At 34.9% G+C, this 17,038-nt stretch overlaps 1 protein-coding gene across 1 annotated transcript in view; it reads right to left on the reverse strand.

The window, feature by feature from the left end:
• The window catches only part of KCNH8 (potassium voltage-gated channel subfamily H member 8), a 176,613-nt gene that overhangs the window by 76,593 nt on the left and 82,982 nt on the right, over positions 1 to 17,038 (reverse strand). The window contains exons 4-5 of the mRNA XM_005421715.2: positions 14,284 to 14,411; positions 11,724 to 11,964 (exon numbers count right to left, since the gene is read on the reverse strand). Coding sequence (XP_005421772.1) covers positions 11,724 to 11,964; positions 14,284 to 14,411 — 369 coding nt within the window. The remainder of the gene's footprint in view (positions 1 to 11,723; positions 11,965 to 14,283; positions 14,412 to 17,038) is intronic.

The raw sequence follows: 17,038 nt of genomic DNA on the forward strand, positions 1-17,038 counted from the left end.
AAAATATCAAACTGCTTAACTCACTACACCTATCTTGAAGCACAGCACACATATATCTAAAATAATATATTTTTCTTGATGTAGAGAGGGGAAAAAAGAGCAAAACATCTTCCTTTGGGAAAATTTGAGTTCTTATTTTGTTACATAATTCAGTTTCAGTTCAAATTAGGCAGAAAAAAAGTCAGGATTCAAGAAAATTAAGGCTCAGTATAGAGTCTAGACTACCCTATTGACTTTAAGAAAAGTCCTTAAATAATATTTAACCACACGGCCTTTTCCACAAGACTTATACTCTGTTTAAAACAGACACACATTGTATTAACAAGCACCAATGTGTCTTAAGCCATCCACGATCTCCTCCTTCCCCACTCATTTCTGCACACACTGCTGTGCGTGAACCTTGAGCAAAGAATGTCAGCCTTCCAAGTAGTGAGGGGCTTTTTTTGTCTGTTGAACACAAAGGTAAACTTGACCTGAAAGCACCCAACAGGGAGGACCCAAGATCTCCGATTTCAGAGTCTTGGAACTAGGAATCACATCACTCTTGCACACTGTGTAGGAAAATGGGCTTCTGCTCCACACGCCCTGTGACCACGGTTCCCTGCTGATGCAATTACTTTCCACTTTTTGAGTCCTGTTCCTCTGAGTCCCTTTTCTCTCTACCCTGTAGCCCCTTCCCCTACCAACCCAATACGAAACAGACCTGAAGCCCCTTCGGGCACTAAGTCCTCAAGACGCATGCAGAGATAATAACAGTGAATTTGTGAAACCATGACTGTGATTTTTCTCCTGGTTGGATCCCATGGCTAATTAGCTCCATCTGCATGGATTCTCTCAATCTGTTATTTCCACTGGTGGTGAACACATATCCCTTAAAAAAAATCTTGTAATAAACACAATATCTCTAAAACCCATGCAAAGATACACTGAAAAATTATAGAAAATGCATTTTTATAAAAAAAAACCAACAGCTTTTTCAGCCATGAAATAAATTTAAAATTGTAATCTATATACACTTGCAGTTCCTAATTTATTTATATATTTCACTCCCGTTAAGCGCTTATGCATTAATCACAGCAGTAAACACCAGAACATGGGGACCATTCATTATCCCCCGAATGTCTTCCAAGTTCGCAATTATCATGTCTACATGAGTCTGTAAGATTTTCATTCCAAATACATGGTACATTCCAATAACATTCCAATGACATGATATAACTGGAAAGATCTAAACAATTACTTTCCTTATTTGAATGTTCTAATGGCTTTTACTCACCTGTTGGTGACTATTTTCTTTTTCACAAGCTTCCAGTGTGAAATCCACACACTAGCAACGCTCAATTCCTAAGAAAGGGCAACTTATTTCATAGCTGGGCATAAAAGAGCTGGGAAATCTAAGCAAGCTCATAAGGTTTTGAAACAGGTGACCTCTCTTGGTTTAAAGCTCTGTATGACATACTACAGCCTTGACCAAGTTGCCTCTTTCTAGTTTCTACTATACAACACATTCACACACAGACACATTCACACAGTGAATAGTAGGAAAACACCAACTGAAGCTGGTGCTCAAAAAAGGGAAAAAAATTAGTTTAAAAAAATTGAGGTTCTACTTAGGGTGTAATGCAGATTAGTTTCCTAAATTGTATAAATGGAAAAAAAGCCACAAACTGATAGTCATCAAGCTAACGTATTAATCATTAGGATGTTTTCCCCTTGTAAAATTTTAAAAGTGCAATATGTGTTTTGTGGAATCTCAGTTTCTAATCCCAGTTAAAAAAATAGCTATCTGGAGGCCAGCTGAGCCACTTTACCCGTGAACAGGATTATTTTACCTGAAGCAGCTGATTTCCCTGGGACAAAATTTTTTTCTCTCTTTAGATTTCATTGTTTAAAAAATAAATCCTGTGGGGATTAAACATATGATCAAGTTAGAGCAGAGTACCATATCAGGATTAGGCAGGTGATTCAATAACCACCCATGACATAGTCTTAAATTTCAGAAAATGCAATGTAATATACCTCAGTTTACCTGTCTAAATTTTGGTCTCATTTAGTTCACTGGGAACTAAATGATATCAAAAACTCTGTTCCTTTAGGGCAAGTGGCATACATATAGGCAGTAATGTTTTGTTAGACTGCAGCCATTCAAACCTGTATTGAAAACTAGATGAATAAGGTATGTTAAGCCCACTGACTGTCAGAGAAGACAGTTTTCTACATTATGTCCCTCTTCTAGATGGTATAACTGACTCATCTCTAATTTCTTGTATTTTTTTTCACTTTACTTTAAGTGATTTTACATTGGTTGTCCTTAGCTAGTAATACTTTCCCCAAAGTCCAGGCTCTTTCATGTATCTGATTGTTTTAGCAAATTTTATTTAATGATACAAGGATAATGGTATTAGAATCTGCCCAGAGAGCTTTTAGGAAAGTTTCCAGGAAATGTTAGTGCCATATTGTTTGAAGAACAATTTATCTGTCCCTATATAAACTCTTATTTTTTTATTTTACTGCTGAGATAAACATTCCTAGTAAATTGCCTAGGAACAATTTATTCAAATGGAAGTGTGATTTTTCAGTTCAGCATCTTCCTTCCAGACATTTATAACCACAATTAGCTTGATGATTTTCTGTCATAGGCTGACATGAACAGGTGAGGGAGCTGGAATTGGTTTTATGTAGGAAAAGAAAGTAATGATCATCTTATACCATTGTGTAAGAGCTTGAGCCACTATGAAATCAAATGAAACTTACAAGAAAAAAAAAAGGCACAGCAAAGGTTAAGTGTCAATAAACTAAGTACTAAAATGTAGAAATTGTATGTAATAGATATATAAAATATAATAAAATACATATTATATCAATAATATAATCAAAATTATGTCTTATTAAAAGCCTATTGAAGCTGGTGGAGGAACAGTGTTTTTTTCTTCTTTTTTAGAATGTTATATCAAGTGAAGTGAACAGATATTAAGTAACAACCAAAATAAACTATAGAAAATTTGTAATGAAAGCCTAGACCTGTTTGGCAATAGAAAGAAATCAGACTGGTTCCCCTGATGAAGGAAAAATACAGTTTTAGGAAAGAAACACTAATAGCAAACTTGAGTTCCTTTGTAAATAGTAAGAATAATGATAAATAGTTTCATGTCATTACAAGAGAAGCTAATAATAATCTCGCAGAAAATCCAGAGGTATTCAATATGTCTCATATACTTCTTATCTAATTTTGGAATGAAGCAGCAAAGCAAGGTTGTGTCATATCAGATGATAAATTACAATCCAGTGTGCCCAATATAAGAGTCAGGAGGTAGCAATAGTTTAAAAACCAAACACTTAACAAGATGTCACTTCTGCAGGTTGATGAAAAAAACCTCCAAAAATAGAAATATGGGGTTTACAAGCCGTAAGTAAATAGAGTTATGGATTCTTTAAGGACTTTGAAGAAGAGTTGATGACCTTCAGGAAAACACGTTTTATCCGAATACAGTTTCTTTAATACATGACTTAAATATGACAGCTTCTATTTAAGACTCAACTACATGGTAAAAATTTCTAGTTCTTGTCAGAATATTTGAGAACTGAAAGATCATACAAAATAACATATAACTGAAGTCTCAGGTGCATTGTGTTGATGAGAAAGCGAGAAAGAAGAAGTTGGACCAAATTATATACTGCTGGAACTTAAAGAAATTAAGCATCCCAAGATACGATGTCTCGATACTAATGGACTGGGTATCTACAGTGGAATATCAAGACCCATCATTGTACTACCAGGATAGTGTTTTGTTAAGTAGGAAAATTTGTTCTCTTCCACTGCTTAAACAGAAAAAAAATCCATCTCATTGAGGAGTATTATCATTCAAGAAAATTATGGAAAAGGATTAGAATTAGCCCTTAAGCAACTATACATTTAAAAACGTAAAATATGGCTATCAAGTATAACTCTCCCTCCTATTTTCCTTTGGGCGCAATCTCAAATGTCATTTTCTCCTAGTCACTAGCACTTGAGAATATTGTGCAAACAACCCCATTTAGTTTGTGTGGGCAGTCAGAGTCTGGGAAACACATTTAAGAGCCACATTACAACTCTGTTGAGAGCAGCTCTTTTTTAGAAGTCTTGTGGCTTTAGCTGGATGACTAGAATTCAGATGAACAGCGGGAACATGGTTAAGAACTACAAATTCTTAAAATCTTTACCACAATTCACATGATATTATGTAACATGATGGTCTTCTGAATAAGAGATTTCTGCTAGCATGGAGTAACTCTAATTCAGAGTTTTTGCTGTTAAAGTCACAATTGAATACACTGAGCTGTTTTACCAGGCAAACTTCTCCAGTGAGAAGAGTTTATTTACCATTTGACACCAAGTTCCTTATCACTGCATGGAACATGAGGAGTGGCACGATCCCTGTCCTAAGGCAGTGCTATGATGTATGTTCTAAGCCTTGGATCATTCAAGTTTGTCAAGTAAACAACATTTTCAGTGATATTAATGGAAGAAAATTCATTTTGGGGTGTGATGGATCATAGCAGCACTGACTCCCAAAATTCATCTGCAACTGACAGTCTGATTTGCTCTTCCTTACTATTTGTTGTTACAGTGGAAAGTAATGTGATATCGAAGTTACATCCAAGTGGAAATACTGTTTTTCTTGGGTAAATTACCCATTAGTACATATAAAAAAAGAAATCTGAAGGCATCTTCTGAGTGTGTATTTTTATAACAAAAGTCACTCCTTCCAGAAGGACATGGTCAGTAATATAATGCACTAACATGACATGTTCTATCAAACTCCATACTTTGGCTGCTGCATGCATGAACGACCAGCACCCCAATGTCAAGAGAGGGGGGTCATTTCTTTTACCTACTTCTTTGATTTTTAGCCTTTGAGGTTTGTCCTTTTTAGTTGCTTTCTTTGACTATGAGGGTGCCTAACTGTGATTAGCTAATCTCAGTCCCATAGTAGCTGACACACGAGAAAATCATCACATATCATGACCATTATAATAACACACTAAACTGGAAAGACTTTTTTTCTTATATACTATGCTGTATCTTTTGAAAACAGACTCAATCCCTGAACATATTGAATAGCTAAAATATGTTTTATTGACTTTTCTACAAAGAAAGACTTTGGATTCTTGAAAGAAAAGCAAAAGACTTGAAATATTTCTGAAAAATGAACTGTTAGCTCTGCTTTGAAAAGAAGCTAGTAGATGTGACTGCAGAAGTGTGAAAATTTCTTCATGGGCAATTTTCTCAATAGAACTGCAGAAATATGGCAGAAAGAAGTAATTCCAAAGAGTGGAGAAACATCAATCACATGATATAGCTTTTCACTAAATTCAACCTATGTAAAGAAGACATGGGTGTTGGGTATTTCATGAACAGATTTTCCTTCACACAAATATTGCAGCAAACAAAGTAAAGATCAAATAAGTAAACTATTCAGTGGGCAGTGGCAAAACTGCTTCATTCATTTCCAGTTTTTGACCAGTTGCAAGGGAAAACCTGAAATATTTTTCTCAGACTTACTCCATGCAGTTTGACAGCAATTCACATACATAATAGCCGTAAATAATTCCAAAAATAGGGAAAAAAGACCACATGCTAATTCACAAAAAGTGTGGTAAACTATTAAGCATCAGATAATTTCCATGGAAGTTACCTAGATTAGATTATCTAGAAAAGATTTAAAGACTTTAATCTTATTGAAAAATACAATATTGTATTATCACTGTAGTATAGGATAGTAAATGAAAAAAACCCTTTTTTTTCTGATTGTAGCTCTAATAAAGAAGAGTTAGTAGAGGTAATACAAGTAAAATTTTCAGGGTGCCTCCATTACCATAACACTTATCTGCATCTACCTGAAGATACAGAAATACTTCCATGAAATAATCATTTGTGGCTTGCACTTTTCTCCTTAAGGTTGAGGTTGATGTTTTTGTGCTTGGAAACAGCATCTTGTGTGCAGACAAGCATCTCTTGTCCTTACAAGTATCCAAGGAAGGTTATTGGAAAGATTTTTAACATTATAGTGGTCTTGCCTACCTGACTTTGATGTTTTGAGGAAGAATCTTTAGGAAACTTACTACTGTTTCTCAGCATAAATATTTTGCACTGTTTTTTCACATTACTAGGCAATCCATAGAGCATGAACATTTTCTTATGACCTTCTCTTTCAGATATTAGGTGTATCAACAATGTGACTCTCTCTGTTTACATGCTCTGTTCATATGCATTCACAGATGAGACCATTTGTTGCTTAGAAATAAATTCCCAGAGATAATTTCAAACCACTCCCTCGGTCCTTTCCCGAATTTTAGACTATTACAACCTGAAACCCCACCTTCAAAATTTCAAGACACTGCTATTTCCTTTCTAAATGCAATTTTCTTAGATGCGTCCCCCTGACACAGAAATTGTTGATGAAATGACATTCTGCGCACTTGCAAAGATAGGAAATTATAATCATTATAATAATGAATAAGAAGATGAAAGAAAAAAGAAAAAAACCTTCCATTTTAAAGAGATCTAATAAAATTTATAGCATTTAATACTTTCTCATCTTATTCCAATGAATTTCATTCAACATCTTATTTTCAGTACAATATGTATACTTGAATTACTGTGTAAGTCATGAATGATTGTATTAATTTCTACAAGGTTTATGCCATAGTTTTAAGTCTCTACATATTAAACATGTGAGATTCAAGGACTTCATATGATTTAAAACAGTTTTTAAAAGATTTTGAGTCATTTACATTTGTGATAGATAGTAATGGCCACACAAGTCCCCTTAGTCTACAGTGTCATGCCACACATATCAGAGTTTTAGTGCTGTTAAACATACTGCTTCAAAAACATAAATTCCTGATAAAACGCTTCATTAAATAATATGTAGTGGGACAGAGAGAAATATACATACAAATAGAGGAAATCTTAGTGTAAATCAATTTTTTCTCTTGAAATTGTAAACCACAGATCAAGTCTTGAGATGCCAGTGTGTGTGTGGAGAGTGGAGGAAGGGATGGATATAGGTTTTTTCCCCCCACAGGTGGCAAAGTAGTATACTGCAGGAAATCACTTAAAATAACTCTCCAGTCGGTTCATAAAAAGTATAATTTTATAGCCATAATTAGTATCCAGTGTTTGTCTTCCACTAAAAACTAAATGACCCACAAATAGAAAATTGAGCTCTTGTCTCTATAGTTATTCTCACTATAGTTATTCTTCTCTCTATAGTTATTCCACCTTAGATACAAAATACTCAAACCCTTTTGTACTTATTCAGCAAATAATGCATTACCATTACCCAGAAAGTCTGTGCATATTTTCACTGAACCATTGCACTGATCTCAACTCATTTTGAAGGTCTCCTATTCAAATAATCCTGTGAGTAGACAATAAAGTACTGATAATTTTTCAGATATTATTGCTTTCTTCAGTCAAGATGTTCAATAAATTTAAAAACAAACAAAATGGATAAAGAAAGGCAATATCTGAAAACTGGAATGAAACTGTTGCAGAAATTAAAAACACTTCACTGGATAGTTATGGAAGAGTAAAATTAAACAATTGGAAGGTTATTATCAATTAAATTGAATGAATTTGGTGAGATGTTCTCCTGCCTTTTTTTTCCCAGAAGACAGAACACTTAAAAAATATTATTGAAAAGTAACCAAGATCCATTATGCTTCTTAGAAGTATTGATATTCAGGCTCCCAGACATACGTATCTAAAAATGAAAGACTCAGCTACTGTCTATGCAAATACAGGAGCATAAACTTTGAAGCAAATAGTGCAATAAAGCAGGAAATAGCCCTCACCAGATAAAACACTTCTTAGGCTATTTTTAATGAGTTTTTAAAATACACTAAAGCTAACAAGCTTTTTTTTTTCTGCACCTCTTTATGGTTTTTGAATACATAAGACAACATAAAAATTCTAAAACTAAACTAATTCTACTTTATCTTTGGTTAGAGGAAGCAAAAGATTTATTTACAGGAGGATGTTAGAGAAGGTTTGCACACATAACAAAGGGAAACAGATAATGGAAGTACACTCAAATAAAACATCACACAAGTTATCATAGGAAACATCAAGTGCAAAATGTAGTTTCATATGAGAAGCCCTAATTATGTTCTCCCTTCATCTTCTTCCCTGATAATGTCACAAAATGGGCTGTTATTATTGTTTATCTCTGTCTGTGTTTTAGAGAACTTTAAAGGCTACAGCAGTTACGCCTCTAGCTAGATGCTTTTCTTATAAATAATTTAATTCATATCAATGCTCCTACTTGTATCACCCCAAGTCAGAAGACCACTTTCATATGTATTTTTATCATGCTTAAGCACAGGTTGACACACATCACAGAAACATAGATTAAGCTGAGTTGAAAGGGACCCTCCAGGATCATCAGGTCCAGTTCCTGGCCATCCACAGGACCATCCCCAGGAGTCACACCATATGCCCAAGAATATAGTCAGTCTTGGGTAACACAGCTAAAAACCAAGACCTGGTCAAGTCCAAATGAGTGCTTATGCAAACCATGCTCATAAAAGGGATATTGCTCCATCTTCTCAGAAATATGAATAAAATCAAAGTAGATAGACTCTATTTCTTCAATCCATTACTATTTTGTGATACCTCAATCCATGACTACAAAGCTGTAATACAGCTGAAGATCCTGTATTAGACAGATCTCCCCACTGCATTTCTGAGGCAGCAGCATCATAAGAAGAATTTCTCTCAACATTTCTCATTGACTTTTCTCAGAGCACATAGATCATCCATCAAAGATGTGCTTGTCAGAGCCACAATACAACAAACACCTGGAAACTTATGCTTAAATTTAGTTATGTTGTCAATCTTACTACTTTCAATATAGTTATACATGTTCTGAGACACAGTAATTCAACATTTTAACAGACAAGGGACCCTTGAGAGATGATCATAAACACACTATTTTCTTTAAATTCTCTGCAGGGATTTAAATGCAGTATTACAATGTCTTGAAAATACTCCATAAACTTTTCCTCAGAGCAGCAGATTTTAAATCAGATAATAACTCCAGAAAAAGAAAATTATTCTGGGGAAAATTGAGCTGTTATTCAAACTCTGGGGGAGGAATATTGGTATCCTACAATACAGTGGTTACCAGTAACATGATTAATCAAAGTGTCTTCTAGTGCTACGTGTACATTTCTTTGAATGCATCTAGTTACAGCCATAGTGTGATTTCCTGGACTACAGATACAGACCTAAAAATCTAACTAGAAAATATGAAGTAAAACTTACAGAAAATCTTTGCGTTATTTTTCTTACTCAGCCATTCTATTGATCATAGACGTGTCTTTGCTTTTGACTTACTGATATAAAGACTCCATATTTCCAGCAAAATATATAACCACTGAGCATTTCACCATCTTTCATGTTTTGAATGAATACTACATCAGATAAAACAGTTAGATAAAGATTATACTCTCTTGTGCTTATATTCAAATAAACACATTTATAACACAAATCAGTTATTTATACCACTATCAAAATATTGTAATCCTGAGTCTACTCTTTTTATAAAGTCACCCAGGTACATCAATGGGTCTATTTGATTTAGTATTCTTAAGGTAACATTAATTTACGACTGATTAGAGTCACAACCTCACTCTTTTTACACAAGGCACCTCACTCTTTTTACACAAGACATCAAAGATGATCCTTGATGATCTGCATTGCAGAATACAAGCTTCTTACTGCAGTGCTTGAGAATTTTTCAATGTGAATTGTTTACATTAATGTGAAAGAGTCCAGCAAAATCTAATAGTGAACGTAAAATAGACATTTAGACCTTAAGTCTAATGACAAAACAATGACCAAAGGATGAAACAAATATTTATTCATTATAACATCTGATTCTTCCATCAGCCACATCACCTACCAGTCTTACTGTCTACAATAAAGCTGACAGAGAAAAGGAATAAACTCTTCAAAATTTTTATAAGAAAATCTTCTGAGTTATTTATAAGGGTTTATGGTGTTTCAATTTTCTTTAGTTCTAGAAAAGATTGTAATGTTTCTTTTAACGTTTGAGCTAATCTGTATTTTTCACAAAAAAAAGTAAGAAAGATTAAAGTGGAAAGAAGTTTCAAACCTGAAAATGATCTTATTACCTGAAAATGACGGATTATCTTTCCGTCTTAGGTTGCAAATGCAAGATGTGGACAGGGGTGTGTATTCTATTGCCATCTGTCAGAACCAAGTGAGGCAGATTTTTCTTTTAATCTCTTCCACAACCAATCCTCCCTCCAGGGAGACTTCTTCTGTTAATTGGCCACTGAGTGTCACTGCATGACTGGTGAAATCACATCGTCTCATTATGAGAAGCTCCACCCAGAGGGAGGAGCTAAGCATTCCTATCTGGATATAATCTGAGATTTGGAACACCACAGTCAGCCTTTTCTACTGGATTCCCAGAGGAAGACCAGGCCCAGCTATGCCCCACTGGACCTTCAGAGGAAAACTACAGCCTTCTACAGGATCACTGCTTCAAGAGAACCACACCTATCCCTCCTGCAGGAGGACAGCAGCCACCATTTAAAGGGACAGCTGCCAACACCCTGACCAACAGGGTGTCAGGTCATGTTCTAACTCTGTCAGTGTTGTTTTGTATTACTGCATTTTTATTTTTCCTTTTATTTTTCCGAATAAAGAACTTTTATTCCTACTCTCATATCTTTACCTGTGAGCCCCTTAATTTCAAAATTATAATTCAGAGGGAGGGGGTTTACATTTTCCATTTCAAGAGAGGCTCCTGCCTTCATTTGCAGACACCTGTCTTTTCAAACCAAGACACTTTCTCTCTCAGAACTCATCTGAACCCTTTTCATGTTTAAGAAAGACATCCCCAACTTGGCTTATTTCTTAAAAATGATAGCTTCTCTACCTGCAAGTAGCAACAGATCTGAGCTCTGGTTTGTCAGTGTGACAGCACTGAGTGTTATTATAACTGTTAAATCTAGGGGAAAAATCTGTTTGACTCTATTCAGGGATTCTTTTCAATCTTGAGAAATAAATTGAAAAAATATACCACCAAAAAAAACCCCATTTCTTTGGTATAAAGCCATTATTAGATATGACCTTGTCTCCTTTTTGATTCTTAAGAGGTATAAGAATTAAATGGATCACAGAAATAAAAGTTTAGAGAATGGATCAGATGACAGACTCAAACCTCTCAAATTCTATCCCAGTTATCAATGTAGCATATTGATTTTGTATTTGTGTGTTATTGCAGTATGAGTTTAAATCTTACATTGATATTTAAAGAAATCTATTCAGCTTATGGTCCATAACTCCTCTAAGTGTGAAATAAAAAAATTTCCCCACAGATTGAGAACAAAACTGTGGCATTTCTAGGGCACATCCCTATACTGGGAAGATTTGAGGCATCCCCAGGGTGAAACAAGAGGTTTCAATCTTCCTTGGAATCAAAAGTCCCTTTAGAGTAACAGCAGAACTACCCAAATAAATTTAAAGTTAAAAAAAAAAAATGGGTGATCTAAAGTTCAGATAAAATATCAAGCCATACAGCTAAAATTGATTTTCTTTAAAGTCATGAAAGGGATGATTATTTCCTTTTCTAAAGTATTATTCATTCTGTGAAAATCCTAAATGTCAGAAAAGAGATCCCAAACAATCCCCAAACAAATCTTACCGATGATAAAGAGAATTTCCACTGCAATGTCACTGACAGTTGTGCTTCGAGTTGTAGACAGCTCATCATGGCCAATAAAGGAAACATTGTAAGGTACAGTCACAGCAACATAAAACGTTGCCAGTAAAATAAGCCAGTCCCAGCCAGCTTTAAAAGTGCTAAAATGCAGCAATATGAATTTGGATTTTTTTGCATCTGAAACTTTGTATTCTGGAAATGCTGGTTTATCTACAAAAACATTCTGAAAAAGAGAGAAAATGATTAAAGGAGACAAAACAATTATTTGATTACACAGACGCATTTCTTGCAACAGAGGACTTAGGTGGTTGATGTTTTTGTAAAAAAAATCACAATAACATATGCAGGCAAGAACAAATGTTACTTTTTTTTCTAACCTTGACCTCACATTCATTTATACAGATGTTCATTGAATAACTTTTGTGAATGTTGAGGCCTGAAGAAGACTAATACAGATTAAATGGAGTAAGAGGGGACTGCATCTGCCAAACTGTTTCTTCCTCTGTTGAACTAATTCTCACTGCAGAGCAATATTATTCTACTCGACAGATAGGTGAGAGCTTTGTATACACAAAGATATAATACTGTAAATAGGAACATATGGAATGAAGTAACTGGTATTGAAAAAAGCATCCTGTACACAAAGCTGTGAGGAGGTTCTTTCAGACTATCTCTAACCTGGTCCTAGGGACTGAACAACTCCAGTACTTGGAGTGCCTCTCCTGGTTTAACTTCATCTGCAGGAATCCAGTTTATGTGAATGAAAGCACAATTAGTAGGAGTAACTTTTTGGTTTTCTTTAAAATTACACTCCTGATCTAAATCAAAATATTAATCTACCATAATATGGCTCCAGAACTGACTACCTTTCTTATTAGACTATCTTTGTCTTGAATCTGTGTCTTACCACTGTTTTATGCAATCAATATTTCAGTGTTAAGCTGTAGAAATTCTCAGTTTTCACCTTTCATATCTTTAACAAAAAACACCTACCCTCCCCAAAAAGCAGCTTCTGGGACATGACCTGTCTTGCATTATTTACTGACAAAATTCTTGCTCACTGTTACTGTGCTCCTGGTTAATGCTGTTCCAGTAACAAAGAGCCTCCCAAAACAATATTGTGCATTCAGCAAGCTAAGATTACTTCTGATCTTGAAGTTATTCACTATGAAATTAAAAAGACAAAACCTGCATAACCATAGACTTAACTACAATTTCCTTGTCTGTCACAGCATTTTTCTTTGTGTTTCCTTTGAAATACTGATGTTATTGTCTTCTCTATTCTTGGTTCTTATTAATGAATTTAAGCAGCTGAATTCTCACTGTTCTTAGAGTCAGTGCATTTTTTAATCATGGAAAAGAAAGCATTCCTCATATTATTTCCAGCCCATAGCTCCAAAAATTCATATACTAAAACTAGTAAATTAGTCTCAGAATAAATGTTTTAACATAGTAAAATAACATCTGCACTAGCATTTTGACAGTACAGGTAAGGCATCAAAAACAATTCAAAAGTCATGTTCCAATATGATAAATAATATTATCATATTACTATATGATGAAAATATCCCTGGAAGATCTGGTCATATTTTGTGGGGTTTTATTATTATTATTATTATTATTATTATTATTATCATTATTATTGTTATTATTATGCTTCTTCAATATGAAACACTTGTAACTTTTAAAAAAAATTTTTTTTTTCAATATTTAATCTTTTTTCAACATTTAAGATTTAAATTCAATGGAAGTGGCTGTATGCCCTATGACATATATAGCAGTTGTGTATTTTCATGCCCTTTATCTATAGCAAGTCTTTTTTAACTTTTAATTTGTACTGCACAAAGCAGGAGAGTTATTTTTTTCTCATTAACATTTATTTAGAAGTCATTCTTTTGCTATATTGTTGGTTTGTCTATGGTTTGATTTAGTGTTAGCAACATTCACAGCATGTTTTGTGAACTTATTATTTATAGGTACTGGGAGAATACAGAATTAATTTGAAGACAGAAACATTACTACTTCAGTTAGGAAATTCACAGATAAATATCACAGCATAAGGTTGGAGAAATTCACATGAAAGCTTGCCTAAATGAAGTGGGACCTTTTGGAGCTTAACAGCATTAAGGGTTTCAGGTTTCAGATAGAGGAAGAATCAGAGCCTCTTTTTTTTGGGGGGGGGGAATAGTAATAATTGAGATGCCAAGGTAAATTGGAATCTAAAATTCTGAGAACCTGTGGAATCTAAGTTCTGAGAAATTTCATGATGTGGCTTTCATGGCATTAAATGTCTGTTTACAGTATGATTAAATGCACTATCTTGCTATATGGTAGCAAACACCACAGTAGGCAGAAATATGCTTCAGAGAGAAATATTCTAATCCTTGTTGCTGTAAAATTGTGATCAGGATATATCTCAAGTACTCTTTGGCCTTTTACAGCACTTTAAATTTTTCTTAAGTTAGTGCAAAGGCTACTTCTTTTTCTTTCTTTTTTTTTTTTTTTTCTGGAGGGGGTAGGGGAAGAAAAGAGTTTCACCTACATTATTAATTTTTAATTTGTTCTTCTCTCTTCTTTGTAGATGTCCAGAGATGTGATAAAGAACAGCTCTACTCCGCCTGCGTGCCGACTCAAAATGTGATCCTGCTCTTCCTCTTCCTTTCCATTTTTCTGCAGAACAGAAGTGAGAGTGCATTAAAGATCAGGAAATAACATTTTAACCTTTGGGACCTGAACTACTGACATTTCAGACATTGGTAGAAATGTAAATATTATGCACACCTTTTCTTTTGCTTAATCTTTTGCAGCAAAGAAACAAACCCCCCCTCTCCTGAAGGGCAACTAAAAACCACTGTAAAGTTTTAATTGTCAAATGCCTTCACATAACTCAGAAGCAAGTAATTGCAACATTTGATGTCACAGATAAGATAAATGTACTTTCTACTGTTTCAGACCAGAGCGAAGGATGTCTAGATGTAACCACTGAAAATATCCTTGAGGTGATTCTACTCTCTCTCTCATTTCACAGAAAGAAAAAAAATCCCTTGTAATTTTAAAAAACAGAGAGTCTGACTTGTACTAGTCTTCCATTATGTTAGAATATGCTAATTTTTAAGCTTGCTCATTAGTAATAACCAATTCTTACATTCACGTGTTTAGATTCTTTTTCTCACCACATGGCCACTGGAAAAATCGCGTGACATATTCCTTGGTGACATGAAACCCATTAAGAGTAAAGACTGAACATTATTTTGGAAAGGTTTGTGGTTTTTACCTCCATTCAAATGTCTGTAATTGTCAATCATGGGAACAAATTTTGTTCTTGCTTATAAAGCAGTAAATTCAAAGTAATTCCAGTCACTCTGATGGAATTACAGTGAATTGATGCCAGAGTAAATGAAAGCAGACTTTTTGTGATGTGTCAGGATTAAGAAAAAAGAAATTATGGGACTAAAGGAAGAAGCCGTCTGTCAAGGAGGTTTAATTAAAGTCAATTGAATGCATACAAATTAAGGGGAAAAAATTAACAAAACACAAAACTAATTAGCAGAGCCAGAATTTAGAAGCAAGCAAAATAGCTACATCTTGAAACCTGCCTAGAGAAGCAAGAAAGATTTGTATTATAGGAGACTGATGTATTTTTGGCTTAACAGCACAAAACCATACATAACAAAATGTGTAGGAGGGAAAAATCTCCAAACTTCTCAGTAAAAAAGTTTTCATGTAATTAATGCAAAAGCACTCTCTAGTTGAGGATTTTTTTAAACTTGTCAGTAAAGAGAAGGGGGAAAAAGAAAAGTAAAAAAACAAGAAGGGAAAATCTCTGTACTGCAAAGCCAAACCACTACTCAAAAGTTGAAGGGGGCAGATGGAGAAGCCTCAAACTTTTCCATCTCCAGCATACATTGGTATCAGCTACAATGAAGAAACCTAGAACAAAAAAAGCATAATTTCAGAGAAGACCCAAATAAATTAATGTTGTTTTTTTTATTTAAATAATCTCTCAATCATCAAATCACTTACACTCAAACTAAATTTTGAGTCTTCTTAAATTCTGGGTAACAAAATGCTTATTTCTTTCTCTGAGGAAAAATGAATTTAAGTCAATTGAATTGGGTCTCCACTGTAGAATTGTTCAGCTATAGTAGCCTGGTTTTGTCATATGACTTTGAAATTCTCTTTAAAACCATTTACAGGCCTCTCTTTTTTCTGTTTCTCAACCTAAACTGCCATGTTGTATGAGGCCACCCAGTTCACTCTACTGCATCCAAAAGAAGTCAATAAAACAGGCTTCAGATCTGCTAGGAGGCAGGCTGGGAAAACACTTTTCTTGAGCTTCTGGCCAGTAATGTTTTTGAGATGCTTTAGCTAAAGGCTTCATCCTCACGCTGTATTGTATCTAAAACCGGTCCTTGTCCGAAGCCTATAGAGCCTGAGGCAGTCCATGCTGGCAGATAAAACAGCCTTGGTGATGTGATCTGTTGTGAGACCCACACCGAGCTGTGTTCAGAAGGCAAGCCTGGTACCTTCAGGTGGAGTTTCCTGGAGTTCTTTCAACATCCCCAGCAATATGAGGCCTTCCAGTGTCGAAGTGGATCTCCCTACCTCTGGTCAACCTTGGAAGTCTTCTCTTTACCTCAGCTAGATCACCCAAAAATAATTTTTAATTATTCTTTAGATGTATCTTGTCAGTGGCTATGTGCAGAACAACACGCAGCTTTGAAGCTATGGATACATGATTGCCTGGCACAATGGTATAATACTACCTTCAGGATTTTCTCTATAACTCCTAACCTCAGATGTGCCTTTCTCTCACATGCTGAGCACTGAGCTGGAAGCCGTCCACAATTCCACCTTTTTCCAGAATGCTGTGAGACAATGGAAACAGTCAATGTATGCATATTCAGTTACTGTTTCCTTTTCCCCCCCAATATATTTACTGACACAGAGTTTCACTCTCTATCCACTCTTAAATGAGGACAGGTTACTTGTAAGGTTTTAAATTTTATCTGCCAACAGCCTGGTAATTTTTGGCTTTATGCAGATTCCATCTCTCCTACCTAGGTTCAGAGTTTCAGTCACTAAGGATGTTGTACTCACTAACATGCTCAGGCTGTGGGACTTGATATGGCACTTAAAATCATACCAATTGCATATTTTCACAGCAAGTGACTTCCATCACATGCTGATTACACTATTTGCAAAGGATTAATGCTACCTCTGTGTTAACATTGGGAGTCACTCAACTCCTAGAGACAGAAAAGCATGCATCAATAAGGAAAGCATTGCATTAATTA

This window comes from Geospiza fortis, unplaced genomic scaffold (assembly GCF_000277835.1).
Source record: "Geospiza fortis unplaced genomic scaffold, GeoFor_1.0 scaffold95, whole genome shotgun sequence".
Classification (NCBI taxonomy): Eukaryota; Metazoa; Chordata; class Aves; order Passeriformes; family Thraupidae; genus Geospiza; species Geospiza fortis.